This window comes from Rhizopus delemar, genomic scaffold, assembly GCF_000149305.1.
Source record: "Rhizopus delemar RA 99-880 supercont3.2 genomic scaffold, whole genome shotgun sequence".
Classification (NCBI taxonomy): Eukaryota; Fungi; Mucoromycota; class Mucoromycetes; order Mucorales; family Rhizopodaceae; genus Rhizopus; species Rhizopus delemar.
The window spans coordinates 160,010-173,830 of record NW_027137828.1 but is presented as its reverse complement, the minus strand read 5'-3'; the positions used below and the strand labels follow the sequence as shown (position 1 = coordinate 173,830).

Below are 13,821 nucleotides of genomic sequence, written 5' to 3'. Positions count from 1 at the left end.
TGAGAAAGTAACACATTGAACATAATCAAAAGCCTAAGCATATATTAATACACATATATTAATAATTAAATACAGTACTTCTGCTTTCTGTTGATGAGTAGGGGTCCATAAGATGAAAGGTTTTGATATAATATGTCCATTATAATTAAAGTATCCTTCATTATATTTTAGATATGTCATTAAAATATCTATCAAATTTGTAAGTATAAGGTTGACTGTCAATGTGTCATCTATTACCCCACATGAACTGTAGCATAATGACTAATATTAGCATTATTGTAATAATTGACTTTAATTCACCAGAAAGAATTGATTTTAATCTCAAGCATTTAAATCTATCACCTCTGTAAATGCTATAAGCTAAAAATGAAGAGATACAAATCCAAATAGAGCATCTCTCTATTATAATTAGAATTGTTAATTAAGTTTTATTTAAACTATTTACGAAGATAAGATATGTCACTGCAAAAATAAAGGATAAGTTTATAGTCTTATTAATCCATCTATCATATACCTCAGATGTGTCATTTGGTTATAGGTGAAAAGTAAAGAAAAGAAAAAAAAGAAAAAGACAGAAATGGATGAGAAAAGATCTAATTTTCAAATGTATCACTATTGTTTTTGCTGTGGATATATCTCTAAACAGATCTTAGTTACACATGCATAAATTATCAAAACTTTTCCTCTTTTAAATTCTTTCCTCCATTTTACACCAACACACGATGTTTATTTCCAAATACAGATTTTATCTGATCTGAGTACAAAATAGTTTTTGTAGCTGAAGAAATACAGTCTCTGTGAATAATTGTTTGTCGTTCCTAAATCAATCCCAGTTGGCTTCACTCCGTCTCCTAATGTGATAGATGCTCTCAGAACCACGCTTTATTTTCCCTTTTTTTTGTATAATAACTTTTTTTCCCTTTCTTCCCTATATATGTCAAAGCCGTGTAGCGTGGAAATACTATGGATTATATCATCCAATCTGACAATGAACAACAACAACAATAGCAGCAGCAATATAACCAACAATAAGTCTTTACTCGAGCAGAAGTGGAACATGTTGTTCGTGAGCTCGAAAATTCAAGATTGCAAAGACAATAGGAGTAATTCAATGGCTACCCTCTTCCCAAAGCCATTCGCGAAACCTTGAATGAAAATTACATGTTCTCGCATAAAGAGAACTTTAAGTTTTTTAAAAGATCAATACAAAAATACACCATCGATAAGTGTGTTGAGTCAGAGCAAATCAACAAAGAGTTTATCGCAGGACTTAAACAATGGAAAGTGGACTCAAACTAGCTCATTAATACTATGTATATGAACTCAGAAACAATCAGAGTACAAGAACAACTATTGAGTTATATGAAAATTTACAACACCTCAATAAATCAAAGCAGGATTGCTTTCAACTCCCCAGAAGACAGAGACGTCTTTCTCAGTACCATTATGCAAGTCAAAAGACTTGCAATCTTCAGATTTGGGTCAGCAAAACTACAAGAACAAGAGGCAGGAGAATAGGCTCTCAAAGCGCTAAAATTACCTATAAATCTCAAATACTTGAATATAGCAACATTTAATGATAAAATAAAAACACCTTCGACGCCAATTTTATTGATCAAATTCATAAAACTCGATTTGAAGAAAGATTTACCCAAAAGGCAAGTCGAGAAAACTGTAGAGGAGGGTTCAACACTAGATTCCGTGAGAAACCTTTCAACAAAACAAGAGGAAGTTGGCATGGGTCATCAATAGGACATCAGTCTTTAGATGTATCGTACTGGATATCACACACTATTCAATTAAAAACTTCTTGTTTAAAAAAGTAATACATCGTAATTACGAACTCTTTCTAAATATATTATAATACCTTCTCTTCTTTCAACACAATTGTTTTCTTCTGAAGTTAATTTAATACTTCATCAAAAACAAAACCGCTGTTTACAAAATTAATTTTATTTTGAATGTAAAATTGTAAGAAAATGGACTTCAACTTGTGAACGAAAAACGCAATTGACCAGTCGTTCACAAAGGTGCCGATTAGCAGAGGTAATCCAATGAGTGATGAGTCAAATAAGGGTTTCTCCAAGTAAACAACTTTAATGAACTTTCAATCAGTCTTAGATGCTATAATTAGCGTTGAAGTTTCTCGCTAAGAGACACCATAAAGAAATTAATTTAATAAACTGCTACATTAAAAAAATACAATATTATATATTATCTGAGAAGTCTTGTAGCTTGAATAAGAGGACTAATGCAAACAGTTGTACGAAAGTTTGACTGATATAATGTTCAGAGACCTACAGCTCCATAGTTAACGATCCCACGGGTCAACTCTGCACGAAGACAAGAAGACAAAGAATCGAGAATTTAGAATAAAATATAAGCCCTCTCAGTGATAGGAATCAAATGAGCCTATACCCTATCCTCCAGGCAAAAAGCTGAAGTTGGTAGGTTAGTTTAGGGCAGTTCATAAGGCGTATCAATGAGAGAGCCAGCCAAGTCAATTTGCATTAAAAGAACGAAATGAGCAATCACTACAATTGCAGGACTCGCAAAGGAATAACGAGAAAATCAAAGAAATTACTACCAGATGTATAGAATCAGTTTTTCATATTACCTGGCAAGAATTTATTTCAATGCTGACACTAAAAGGAGGATGGCTTTATTTGGTCCAAACACAAAAATATGCATTCATGTACAAGTAAGAGGAGATATTGATATAGGACTTCTTATGGTAAGTTTAAATCAGGATATCAGGTCCAAAGGATAGTATTCCATATGGGAAGCTTGAAAGTGATTGCTATACAATGATTATCTTTGGAAAACAACACTAAGTCTCTATACTCCATACAAAACGCGAAAAATGATGACGTAATAACTTATTTATTACATTACAAATTTTTTTTAATTCACTTTTTTTTGGTTTCTTTATCTCTCAACCATTGGAGGTAATGGTATAAGCACATGTAGAGGACTAGGGCTTTCCATCTTGCTAGGTGATAGTTATGGCCGTGTATCATAGATCACTCCCTAATCAGATATTCCACTTCCCAGCTGCATCTGTGGAGCGTAATTGCTTGGAGATAGCATAAACTGTGTCGTGGAGGAAAGTGTCCCATTCACCTTCCTGAGTGATAGTTATGGCCGTGTATCATAGATCACTCCTCAGGAAGGCATGGTAGTGTGAATGTCTCACTCGTGGAGCGTAATTGCTTAGGGATAGAGTAGCCGGCTCACTACCGAATGCCCACTTCACTGCTCTATTTATAGTATGAATTGAACTGTGCTAACACATTCTTTTTTAATACGTATATCATAACACTATTGTATGTGATTGAGGCGTAGTCTTTGAAGAAATGTCAACGGATAAGCATTATATATTTTCACAACTGTTTTTTCGATGTATTGTGTCTGATCATCTGTAAGCGATTGAACTTTTAGAAATGTCTGTCTCCAAGTTGTTTAGTTATGGTGTCCCGATTTGCTGTTATGGGTCTTAGCTGCTGTACTTGTGCTTGTGAATTCGGCCAAATGTTTTTTTGAGTTGGATACGTGTACATACATAATTAAAAACAAAGAAAACAAAGTTTAACATCACTGATGACTTGAATAGTTGAGGCATCAAATGAGATAATAAACCATAATAAGCTATGCCAATTTGTTCTTGGCCTTTGATTAGCGCAAATTGAGAGGTTCAAAAGCACGAGTTGGGATACAGTATTTAAACTTGAGATTGAGACACCACCCATTTTTTTTTAGTAAAATTTTCCTTTTCTATGCTGTCTACAAAAAAAAATAATTTGGTCTAAAAAAAGTGGGTAATTTGGGTTTAACTCAGTTTAACCTGTGAAAGATCAAAACTAAAGTTTTTGTGCACATGCCCAGCAGTCTGGTTTTAGGTTAAAACCCTGTAAATCAAAGGGTAGTATTATTCTTTTCTTACTAAAGTTAAATGAGTACATATTTTTTTTATGACAATGGGCAAGGGAAAATGCGTGACGAAGAGGGGAGCAATGCAATGGAATGGGAAGAAGAAATAAACCCTTTTCATTTAGAAACGTTAACCCGCTTACTCGTCTGAACTTAATCCTATTGAGAAATTTTGGTCCATAGTCAAAAATAAGGTCAAACACAGTCAATTTCAAACCAAGGAGTGTTTATTTACAAGAATAACTGAGGCATGTAATGATGTTCCTCCAGAGCATCTTAGAGCATTTGTACAGCACTCAGTAAATGTATTTGAAGACTGTTTAAAAGGTAATTCGATTTAATAAAATTTTTTACACTGCTGTAAAAAAGTGCCCATTGGTATTTGAAGAATCCGCCTTTTTATTATTTAAAACCGCCTTTGGCGTTGCGCTCACTGTACATCTGCCTTTGACAAGATATCTATTTTTTTTTTTTTAAATAAATGGTTTGTTTTTATTAATAAAATATAATATAATAGGAGTCACATGTCTGAGAGCGGTGTGAACCAAAAGAAACAGAGTGTAAGCGATTGGACATGTTAGTCAAGGTCGAGTCTGCCCCTTTTGGGAGTGGCAAACTGCGACATAACACGATTGACCAACTGTTTATCAATAAAAAGAAATCCCTCAAAAACAGATCTCCAATGGGCACGCCAAATAACAGAAAGTACACAGCAGCTGAGAGTCCAGAGATCAGCATTGTCAACAAAAGGAAACCGCTAAAAAGAGCAGAGGATTGAGCATACATAATCTTAAGTGAAAGTGAGGTGTGGACTAAAGATACTGAAAGCATCTATCCATACTCTCCATTTCCTGGGACAGCGCACGAAAAGGTGTTGTAAGTCTTCTGTATTAGCAGAGTAAAATTTACATTGTGAAGAGGTCAAACCGTTATCAAATCTTGAAAGAAGTGGTTGGCTATAGAGTTTACGGTGAAATAGATGATACCATAAAGACCGGCCTTCAGGCGAAGCAGCCATTTTCCAAGAAGGTGACCACTTTGAAATTGGTATTTGTGACATTGCCGATGATGGTAGAGATCGCTGCATTAGAGACAACTGAAATGATTTAAGTTTGTAATTGATCTATTGGGACTGCGAACAGAAGACATCGATGAACACTGAATATTCTACTTCCCTCAATGGCTCATTTTGATTCAATATATGAGGCCAGATAAGCAGATTTAGCTTGATGATACGATTATGAATATCTCAGCTTAACTTGGAAACCAGACGAGGGGAGTAAGGCTGGTCAGATGGCAATAAAGATCGTATACATCCAAAGTGATGACCATACGTAAAAAATTGAGACACCTTAAGTTTTTTGTGTCGTGATCGTGTGATCCAATAATCAGTAGGAATCATAGCGTAAACGTATTTACTACACGTAGCTACATCATAGACAGGTTTGTACAACTTGTTTCCACATAGGTCACTGTCGGCTGGTATAGATTTGGTAATTGTGTAAAGACGTTAACAAATCAGAACTTGCTTTTAAGACTTGATCAAAGTTGCTGGAAGGATGATATATGAGTTGCAGACTCAAAATAATTTTGATGAGAATAAATATACGACAACAAAATTTATTTTCTTTGTTTAGATTCTATCTATAAAAAAATGTCTAATAATAAACCAGCACGCCTTTCTTTCTCAAAAAGTTGAGCTTTTGGATCAAAATGCTACTGGCCAGCTTAATCAAACAGAATTAGATGAATGGGCTATGAAAGAATTCAATTTATATCAACCACCTGCCCAACAGACTATATCAAACATCCTCACAAATGCTGAAACGTTATATAGTAATATTAATGTTGTCAAAAATGGTAAAAGTCTAACAACAACACGCTATCCTCAACTTGACTTCTGAAAATATTCAGAACGAATTGAGGAAAATAAAAGAACTTCTTGGGCCATATGATCCTGTAGATATCATGAACTTTGATGAAACAGGCTTATATTACCAGCAACCACCAAGAAGAATCATATGTTCCTCCAAATCGCTTGATGACCTAAAAAAAAGTAAAACTCGTCTAACAGCTGGATTGCTCTGTGACTCGGATGGGGCTTACAAAGAGCAACCAATTGTTATCGCACAACACAAGAGCCCCAAATGTTTTAAAGCAAGAACTAATTTGCTATCCATGACTGCAACTGGAAAAAAACGTGAAATTGATTACCATTATTCTACTAATACTTGGATGACAACTTAAAATTTTCACAGCATACGTGAAAAAGTTAAATGTTGCCTTTGGAAGACAGGATCGAAAAAATTGCTCTTCTTTTGGATAATGTGTCCGTTCATAAAATAAGAATTCCGCTCAACAATATCAAATTGTTATTTCTCCTAGCAAACGCGACTAGCAAGCTACAGGCTCTTGATGCAGGTAGCCTATTATTTGTTGATAAAATGGTATGTAAGCTGTCTTTTTGTTTTACAGCTTTCTCATTAATATTTTGTATACACAGGAATTATTGACAACTTTATGGCAAACTTCCGAGCCCAGCAGTACGACCGTGCTTTATATCTGTATATCAGTAAAAAGTTGGATAATTCGAATGTTTACAAAATGGATCAAGCTCAGGCTATGCTTTTTCTAGCTAATGCATGGCTTAAAGTAAAACCAGAAGCAATAAATTAAATGCTCCCAGATCTCCCCCGGAAACTTTGACAACAATGTTACTGATGTTAGTCAGTTGAACATTGAAGCGGATGAAAGCGAGACGATAGTATGCTATACAACAAGCACTACTAATAATGAAGAAATGGCAGAAGGCAACGTAGATGAAACAGAAGAAAATGATAATACAGAGCAAGATGAGCAGCGTGTCGATATAGTAGAGTGTAAAAAGCGGTTGAGAGAAGCCTATGAAACTATTCTCACGTACAAATTTCTTTTGGACGATATTGATCGTAAATTACATCGCCGAATTCGAATGGGATTGGCTGACTCTTGTGCTGAATTAAATAAATCAAAAGAGCAAACAGATCTTTGATCTTATTTTACAAAGTAAAAAATTTATTGTTAGAGTGCTCCAAAAAACTATCACTTGTAAAGATTTTTCTATTTAGTGATAAAAAATATTTGCGTTGCACCCTTAAATAGAGACAATGAAGACAGTATTTACAAAGACTTGTTTACTGCAAAGAACTAGAAAATTATCAAATCGCATTTCAACAATACCCATAAAGTACCCGAAGCGATTATACCAGATGAATATATTAAGATATGGGATATAATGGCAGATTTAAGTATCGCAAACAATGACTTTACTTATGAACAAATATATTTATCTAAAATTCTTGCTGATTCGATTATATCCCGCCAAAAGAGAAAGGTTATCAAATTATTCACAACTATAGTGGACATGATTGAAAATAATCAATTTTTGATGATGACAGAAATTGCAGACAAGAATAGCGAAGACGATTATTCAAATCAAGTATAGGTTCCGGTGTTTAAAGCATTATTCTCAATCCACGACAATTTAATAAGATTAAAAACTGGTGAAACTGTCCCGGATGACTCAACTAATGGAAAAGCAACTCTATATGATAACATGAATAAAGTTGTTGGTTTTAAAATTGATATTCGTTTCCTTTTTGACTACGATGGCTATGAATTTGATCTTGGTGCTGCTGAAGTTTGTGTACCTGGATCTCTAGACCAAAAAATCAATGATGACTTAGCTAAACTATTGCGAGAGGGAAAGGATAACACTGATAGCCTACATAAGGCAACATTTAGAGATAAAGGGCCCCCTTATAGCTGGATTTTACAAATTGTTGGATTAACGAATCATATGTCTTCTGTACACTACGTTGGTCATCAACTCAATGTTGGTGTCTTTCAAAAAACAATTAATTTCCCTAACTCTGTCATCGAACTATCAAGTGGAAAGGATTTTCTTTATGGTCTCTTCAGGTTGCGCGATAGCATGGAAAAATATGCCCATAAAATTCGAAACAATCTAGTAGCTTCCAAAAGTCTTGTCAATAAATCATCAAAGAAGCTCAGCAATTCTAGTACCCATTCCCCACCTCGTTTAAAAAGATCTCTCTCTCTCTCTCTCTCTCAAACTTGGTTCACCCCTCCAAGAAATGATTGCTCTATCTCTGTATTCGCTAATTCAAATCGACCTTTATTGAGCACTATTATGGATGATGTTGATGAAGTATTTTTCTGAGTACTTAGGACAATATTTAAAATATCGTTTAATTTTTACCTATTATAAATTTATCTTTCACCTATCAGTGTCTGCTGTCCAATGTAACATGATTTGACGTAAATCCAACGAGTCTCCAAGCATTACATGTGGTGATGCATCCATATTTACATTTTCTTCTTCCAGAAATATGAATCGAAAAGTCTCTTGATCCAGCAACAATCAACGTTGTCTTGGTTCTAGTCTACCATAAATCATGACAAGTTCCACAATTTAAAGATAAAGTACTGTTAATGTATATTCCCTGAAAATATGTGTGCACTTTCTTTTCTTGATATCTCAAACTCACGCAATTTTATCAGTGGATCCACCCACAAGAGTATTTCTCACGCATTGTAATGCCCAAACGCCGCCAATATGTCCTTGTAACTAATCCATTGATCCAGCAGGATCATGAAATTTGTTGCGCTAGTCACAATCTTTTCTTTTTCAAAAGGAAGACAAGTAATAATAAAGTCTTTATGTCCATAGAGTTCAATGCTTTTGAACCACCCTTTCCTACAATTATTCCTGAGGGCATGTTGTTTCTTGTAGTATTCTTTAAAGATCGTTGAAGGCGGCAAATGTTCATCAAACCCGTTTATCTTTAATCAATGCCAAGTATTTTTACGCTTTGTAGATCTCGAAAAAGCGAGGGAATGGACAACCACTTTAAGAACTTGCGGTGGCAATTAGCCTTGCTATTCCCAACAACTCATGCTAGTTTAAGCAGACAAATTGTTCCAACTCAACCCGACCCATCCCTTTAGCGTATTTTTTTTGTAATAGGAGCCACACGTCTGAGAGCGGCGTGAACCAAAAGAAACAGAATATAAGCTAGTCAAGGTCGAGTCTGCCCCTTTTGAAGGTGACAAACTATGACTTAGCACTAGAGACCAGTTGTTTATCGAGGAAAGGAAAGCCATTCATAGTACATGAAAAAGGTTTGCTTGAGAAAAAAAATTTTTTTTCTCCTTTGTACATTAGTACTCTGATAGACCTTTCGGTCCTCTTGAAGAATAAAGTCATTTGTGGGATGTGCTCTGCCCCCATCCTACTTGTGCTATGATCATTTTTATTTCCCTACAGATCTTTTTTTAATGACTACACAGTTTTTTGGGATTAGATATAATCTCGTTAGCACCAAAGTATTAGTATGTTTTGTATTTTGTGAAGCTAAGTATAGCTCTAATAATTTCTTTTACAACTTTCTCTTCAACTCACAAATAAAAATACGTATACCTCATATTTATTTATTTTTCCAATTTATTTATTTTTAATTGGTTTCAAGAGACAATAGAAATTACCAGAGAAACGAAGTTTAGAGGAAATTTTAATAAAAAGACGAGGGGTTGTACAAATGGGCCTTGAGGATCAAAGAATGAAAGCTTGCAAAAATAACAATGTCAACTTCAAAAGGAACAACCATCACTATTCTTGGAGCTATTTCTTCTCAAGCAATTATTAATAGTTGAGGAAGCCTGTAACAATTTCTAGTACCCAAACAAAACAGTCTGGATTTAAAATTATATTTTCAAACGCGATTGTTATGAAGTCAATTAAAAACTTGAGCTTTTTTTTTAACTAATTGAATTTGTGCCAAAAAAAAGTTAAAGTCCATATCGGAGTACTTGTTTTAAATCTCAGCCATTTTGCCTTTTTAAAATATTTACCCTGATGTAAAATAAACTTTTGTTTTTTATATATAATGGCTTCTTTCAAATCTATAAACATTACATATTTAATTAGGATGCTTTTTCTTTGTTTTCAGCTTGAATTCTATGATTTCGAGTGATTTATTAATTTCTGAAAAATAGCGCTCTTGAAATTCGAGTAATATTCGGTGTTAATTGCAGTGACTGTAAAAGGTTTTTTTTTTTCTCCTTCCCCTTCTTTTCAGTTGTTTTTTTCTTTTTTATCTTTTTTTTTTCTTTTGTTTAAAAAAAAATGAAACTCAGTTTATTATTGATATCATTTTCAGCCGTGTTTGCTGCTGTTTCAGCATACGGTTATGGATCTTTTGGACTTGCCAAGAGAGATCACGGTCTTCCTTATAGCACATTACCTTCAACATCTTGTACTGCGCCCTCTGCTTGTAGCAGTATCAGTGGTACTGTCAATTGTCGTTGTAATGATGCGATCATTGTTTGTGTGAATGACAACAATCAATACTGTTGGGGTTCATCAACATTAACGTCCTCTTCATGCCCTACTATTCCAACCTCTTGTTCATCATCATTAACAGGATCAAGTTCAAGTTGTCTTTGTAACTCAAATAATGTGCTTTGTGTTGATAATGCCAATAATTACTGCTATGGTTCGATCAGTTCAGGTACTGTTTCTATCACAGCTATTCCTAATGCTGCTGCTGCTGCTTCTTCATCATCATCTGCTATCTCATCAGCTATCGCTTCATCTTCAATTGTTCCAGTGAATGCATCTATTTCCGCCTCATCTTCAATTGCCGCCTCATCTCCAATTGTTTCAGTAAATGCATCTATCGCTGTCACTTCTTCAGCCCTTTCTGCTACACCTACTTCAGCCATTATTGTAGGTGTCTCAACACTTAATGCTCCTTCAAATGTAGTCACTACATCAGCCATACCATCGACTTCTGGATCAAGTCAGATCAATGCAAAGACTATGTTTACATTATTAACGTGTATCATGGTTGCTTATATTAACAATTAAAGAAATCAGCCTGTTTCAATCCCCTTATTTCCTCCTTTTTGCATATTATTAAAATATAGCCCTTATTATAGATAAAAGGGTAACATAGAACCAATATACACAAAGCAATTATTAATTTCAAGTTGTGTTCATCAAATTGCATTTATTCAATTAACCATATTACAGGATATATACACAACACACTCTATTTGTTATTCGTTAAACTAGTATTCTTACTATTACTTTCCACATATTACTTGTTTTCTATTCCTTAACCACGTTCTTTATTCCTGTCAAAAAAAAAAAAAAAAAAAAATTGCAGTTCCAGAATTTCAAATAATACAGATGTAACCTATCTTCTATTTATAGTTTAGTTTATAGTTTTTTTTTCCTTAATTCACTTGCTATTTTTACAAGGCTCACGGCACAAAATGGTACATTCAAAGTTCTCAAATCCGCCTGTGTCGTATTTGCCAAGCCATTTTGGAATAAAATCTGATTATATTAGTAATTTGGGAAAGGGAGCAAAAGTTAATTTTAATCACATTCTCTATCAATCATCCTTCATAAAACAGTCTAAACATGGACATCTACTTTCTTACTGGACAGAGTTTATTATTGTGTGAATCTTAAATATATTGGCTTTTGACTGCAAATTTGTGGAAAGTTTTTTTTATTTTTATTTTGTGGATAATTATTGACTTAGGACTCTTGGAGCATTGGCTCAAGAGCTAGACATCTATCAAGAAACAAATGTGAATGGTTTATTTAATTTACACAATCATCAACTGATACGGTTTTGGCTAATTCAACGATGTTTGTGCTCAAATTGCCATCTACAGTCAGATTATCTCTCCTAATACACCCTCCTGAATTTGGACTAGAACAATTCAATAAGGTTCAAAAATATTCAGTAAGGTGCCAAGTATGCGGCTTTATATCCGTGCGATGCAATCAGGTTTCAAACCTCAGTGACTTTATAAATGACAGCATTGTCCATAACAAGATAACGCCCTTTCATATCAAATTGATCCAAAGTATCCATGGCACCAACCAAAAGCTCTATGAGATGCTCACTACGAGTATCTACTCTAGTGCTTACTTCAACCACTTCAGCCTTGCCATTTTCTCCTTGTCTTTTTTTCGTACCGTTCGTTTTTTTTTCTGGACAACTTTTGGCTTACGAAGTATGAGATCAATTGCTTTTCTTTTTTTTTCTTTTTTTTTTTTCTTTTTTTTTTTTCTTTTTTTTTTTTTTTCTTTTTTTTTCCACAAATAGCACCAATTATAGATAGCTTGGTGCCATTGTTTGCAGCGCTTACTGCTTTAGAAGATATTCCTCTCTTCGCCTACCAAATTTTCTATGAATATGCATGTTAAAATCTGCCTCATCAGTGAAAACACAGTTCTCATGCCAATTCATATTTTCATAATTTTTTTCATTCAAGGACCTTAACTCTATGTATCTGGAGATTACTAAAAGCCATTCTTGAATACACAAGTGTTTCTAGCTTCTAAAGAGTTAACGAGGCACGTGAGACGAGATGTCTATGAAAATCTGATAGTGCAATCGATTCAATTTCGTCAAAAGCTTCAAGTAGTACGCCGCTTGCCTGCCACAATACAGTTTGTGGAAACTTGTCATAAAGTTCACACAGAAATTCGGTATGATGAGGCTAAATTTCTCTATCCTAACTTACTCATTGCTTCCTACCACCTGGCAAGTGTTTTTCATCATCTTCCCTGGAAGTCTTTAGGTAATTTTGAGTTGTTTGCTCAACAATTCCAACAATTACCTCCACTTTTCTTGTAGGAAAGCCAACTTCAATAAAAAGATCAAAAAGCTCTTGTACTTGTTCAGATGGGTAGGATCTATTTGTTCTTCGAACCTTTATTTGTGAGGCTTTCTTTTTGCATTACTTCAGGTCATTTTGAATCTTTACAATAATTTGAGCTCCTGCTTTTGGCTGATTTTTATTCTCTAGGGTCAGGCAATATGCCTGATAGCTCTTCAAATCCATTTTTTTTTTTCACTACTGGTTCAGACAGACTCGCATCTGTACCTAGCCCTTCCCAGTGGTGCCACTCTAATTCTTCAGTTTGGTATAAGTAGTTTATATTCTCAACTTCCATTGGTTCGTACTTTGGAATCTTGTCCAAAACTTTAAAACGATGCAAGCCAATTTACAGTCAGAAACTTATACCTTTTTCAGAAAATATTGGTGTATTTTTAAAAAAAAAAAAATTGCGTAACATCATATTTAAAAAATTTGGCATATAGAACATGCATCAAATTATGATCTTTCCAAGGTATTGAAAGCCAAATAAGTCAGAAGTTATAGAACTTTTTAGATAAAAGAAAGATGTCCTCTATTAAATATTACCCTTTGTAAGGGGCCTCATCATAATTTCTTTGTTTTGAGATGCAGCATAATCGGGACTTCTTTTAGTTTGGGATCAATAGTTTATAGGTTTGATTACGCATTCTATATTTGGAAGGTTTATCATATTGTACTTTCATTGGGCCATTTCTATACTTAGTTTTTGTTCCTTTGTTCGTAGATAAAATATGCTAATGCTTTTCTGTTTGTTTGATTGCAAAACAGGCTGATTTATTGTTGTTAAACCAAGTGAGCTTTTAATTTATGCAACCCTAAAACTTTGAAGCAGACTATTGGAAAAGTTCTTTTTGTTCATTCTAGATAACTTAGTTGCAGGTATCCTTGATTCATCTCGTCAGAATTTCTTCTTTTAAAGGTTTTTTTTTCCTTTTTTGTAACTTGTGTTGGCTCTTGAAATGTTTTGACGGCAGAGTTATTTACAAACTCACTATTCAATAAATTAACATCACTATGGTCAATCTTGAAAAAGCATACTATCACTTGATATAATATTATTCAGTAAGATTACTAATATCACTTGCAAGCAATTTCTGGGATAATACTTCTTTTTGGAAACTCATGATAATAGCACTAGTATCA

At 34.2% G+C, this 13,821-nt stretch overlaps 6 protein-coding genes across 6 annotated transcripts; 5 read left to right on the top strand and 1 right to left on the bottom strand.

Moving 5' to 3' along the window:
* Window positions 1-2,054: 2,054 nt before the first annotated feature.
* RO3G_02283 (uncharacterized protein) lies at window positions 2,055-2,834 on the top strand (the record flags this gene model as incomplete). The annotated part of the gene is made up of 4 exons (XM_067656874.1): window positions 2,055-2,086; window positions 2,431-2,447; window positions 2,599-2,701; window positions 2,750-2,834. The coding sequence occupies 4 exons, from the start codon at window positions 2,055-2,057 to the stop codon at window positions 2,832-2,834; spliced, it is 237 nt and encodes a 78-aa protein (XP_067512975.1).
* A 1,620-nt stretch (window positions 2,835-4,454) lies between these two features.
* On the top strand, window positions 4,455-5,040 carry RO3G_02282 (uncharacterized protein; the record flags this gene model as incomplete). Its single annotated transcript, XM_067656873.1, has 4 exons — window positions 4,455-4,490; window positions 4,589-4,635; window positions 4,726-4,806; window positions 4,851-5,040. 4 exons carry the CDS (start codon window positions 4,455-4,457, stop codon window positions 5,038-5,040), a joined length of 354 nt encoding a protein of 117 aa, XP_067512974.1.
* A 747-nt stretch (window positions 5,041-5,787) lies between these two features.
* Window positions 5,788-6,961, top strand: RO3G_02281 (uncharacterized protein; the record flags this gene model as incomplete). Its single annotated transcript, XM_067656872.1, has 4 exons — window positions 5,788-5,790; window positions 5,845-5,986; window positions 6,434-6,582; window positions 6,617-6,961. 4 exons carry the CDS (start codon window positions 5,788-5,790, stop codon window positions 6,959-6,961), a joined length of 639 nt encoding a protein of 212 aa, XP_067512973.1.
* A 564-nt stretch (window positions 6,962-7,525) lies between these two features.
* On the top strand, window positions 7,526-8,152 carry RO3G_02280 (uncharacterized protein; the record flags this gene model as incomplete). The annotated part of the gene is made up of 1 exon (XM_067656871.1): window positions 7,526-8,152. The coding sequence occupies one exon, from the start codon at window positions 7,526-7,528 to the stop codon at window positions 8,150-8,152; it is 627 nt and encodes a 208-aa protein (XP_067512972.1).
* A 1,965-nt stretch (window positions 8,153-10,117) lies between these two features.
* On the top strand, window positions 10,118-10,861 carry RO3G_02279 (uncharacterized protein; the record flags this gene model as incomplete). Its single annotated transcript, XM_067656870.1, has 1 exon — window positions 10,118-10,861. The coding sequence occupies one exon, from the start codon at window positions 10,118-10,120 to the stop codon at window positions 10,859-10,861; it is 744 nt and encodes a 247-aa protein (XP_067512971.1).
* Window positions 10,862-11,801: 940 nt separating this feature from the next.
* RO3G_02278 (uncharacterized protein) lies at window positions 11,802-12,215 on the bottom strand (the record flags this gene model as incomplete). Its single annotated transcript, XM_067656869.1, has 2 exons — window positions 11,802-11,976; window positions 12,163-12,215. 2 exons carry the CDS (start codon window positions 12,213-12,215, stop codon window positions 11,802-11,804), a joined length of 228 nt encoding a protein of 75 aa, XP_067512970.1.
* Window positions 12,216-13,821: the final 1,606 nt, after the last annotated feature.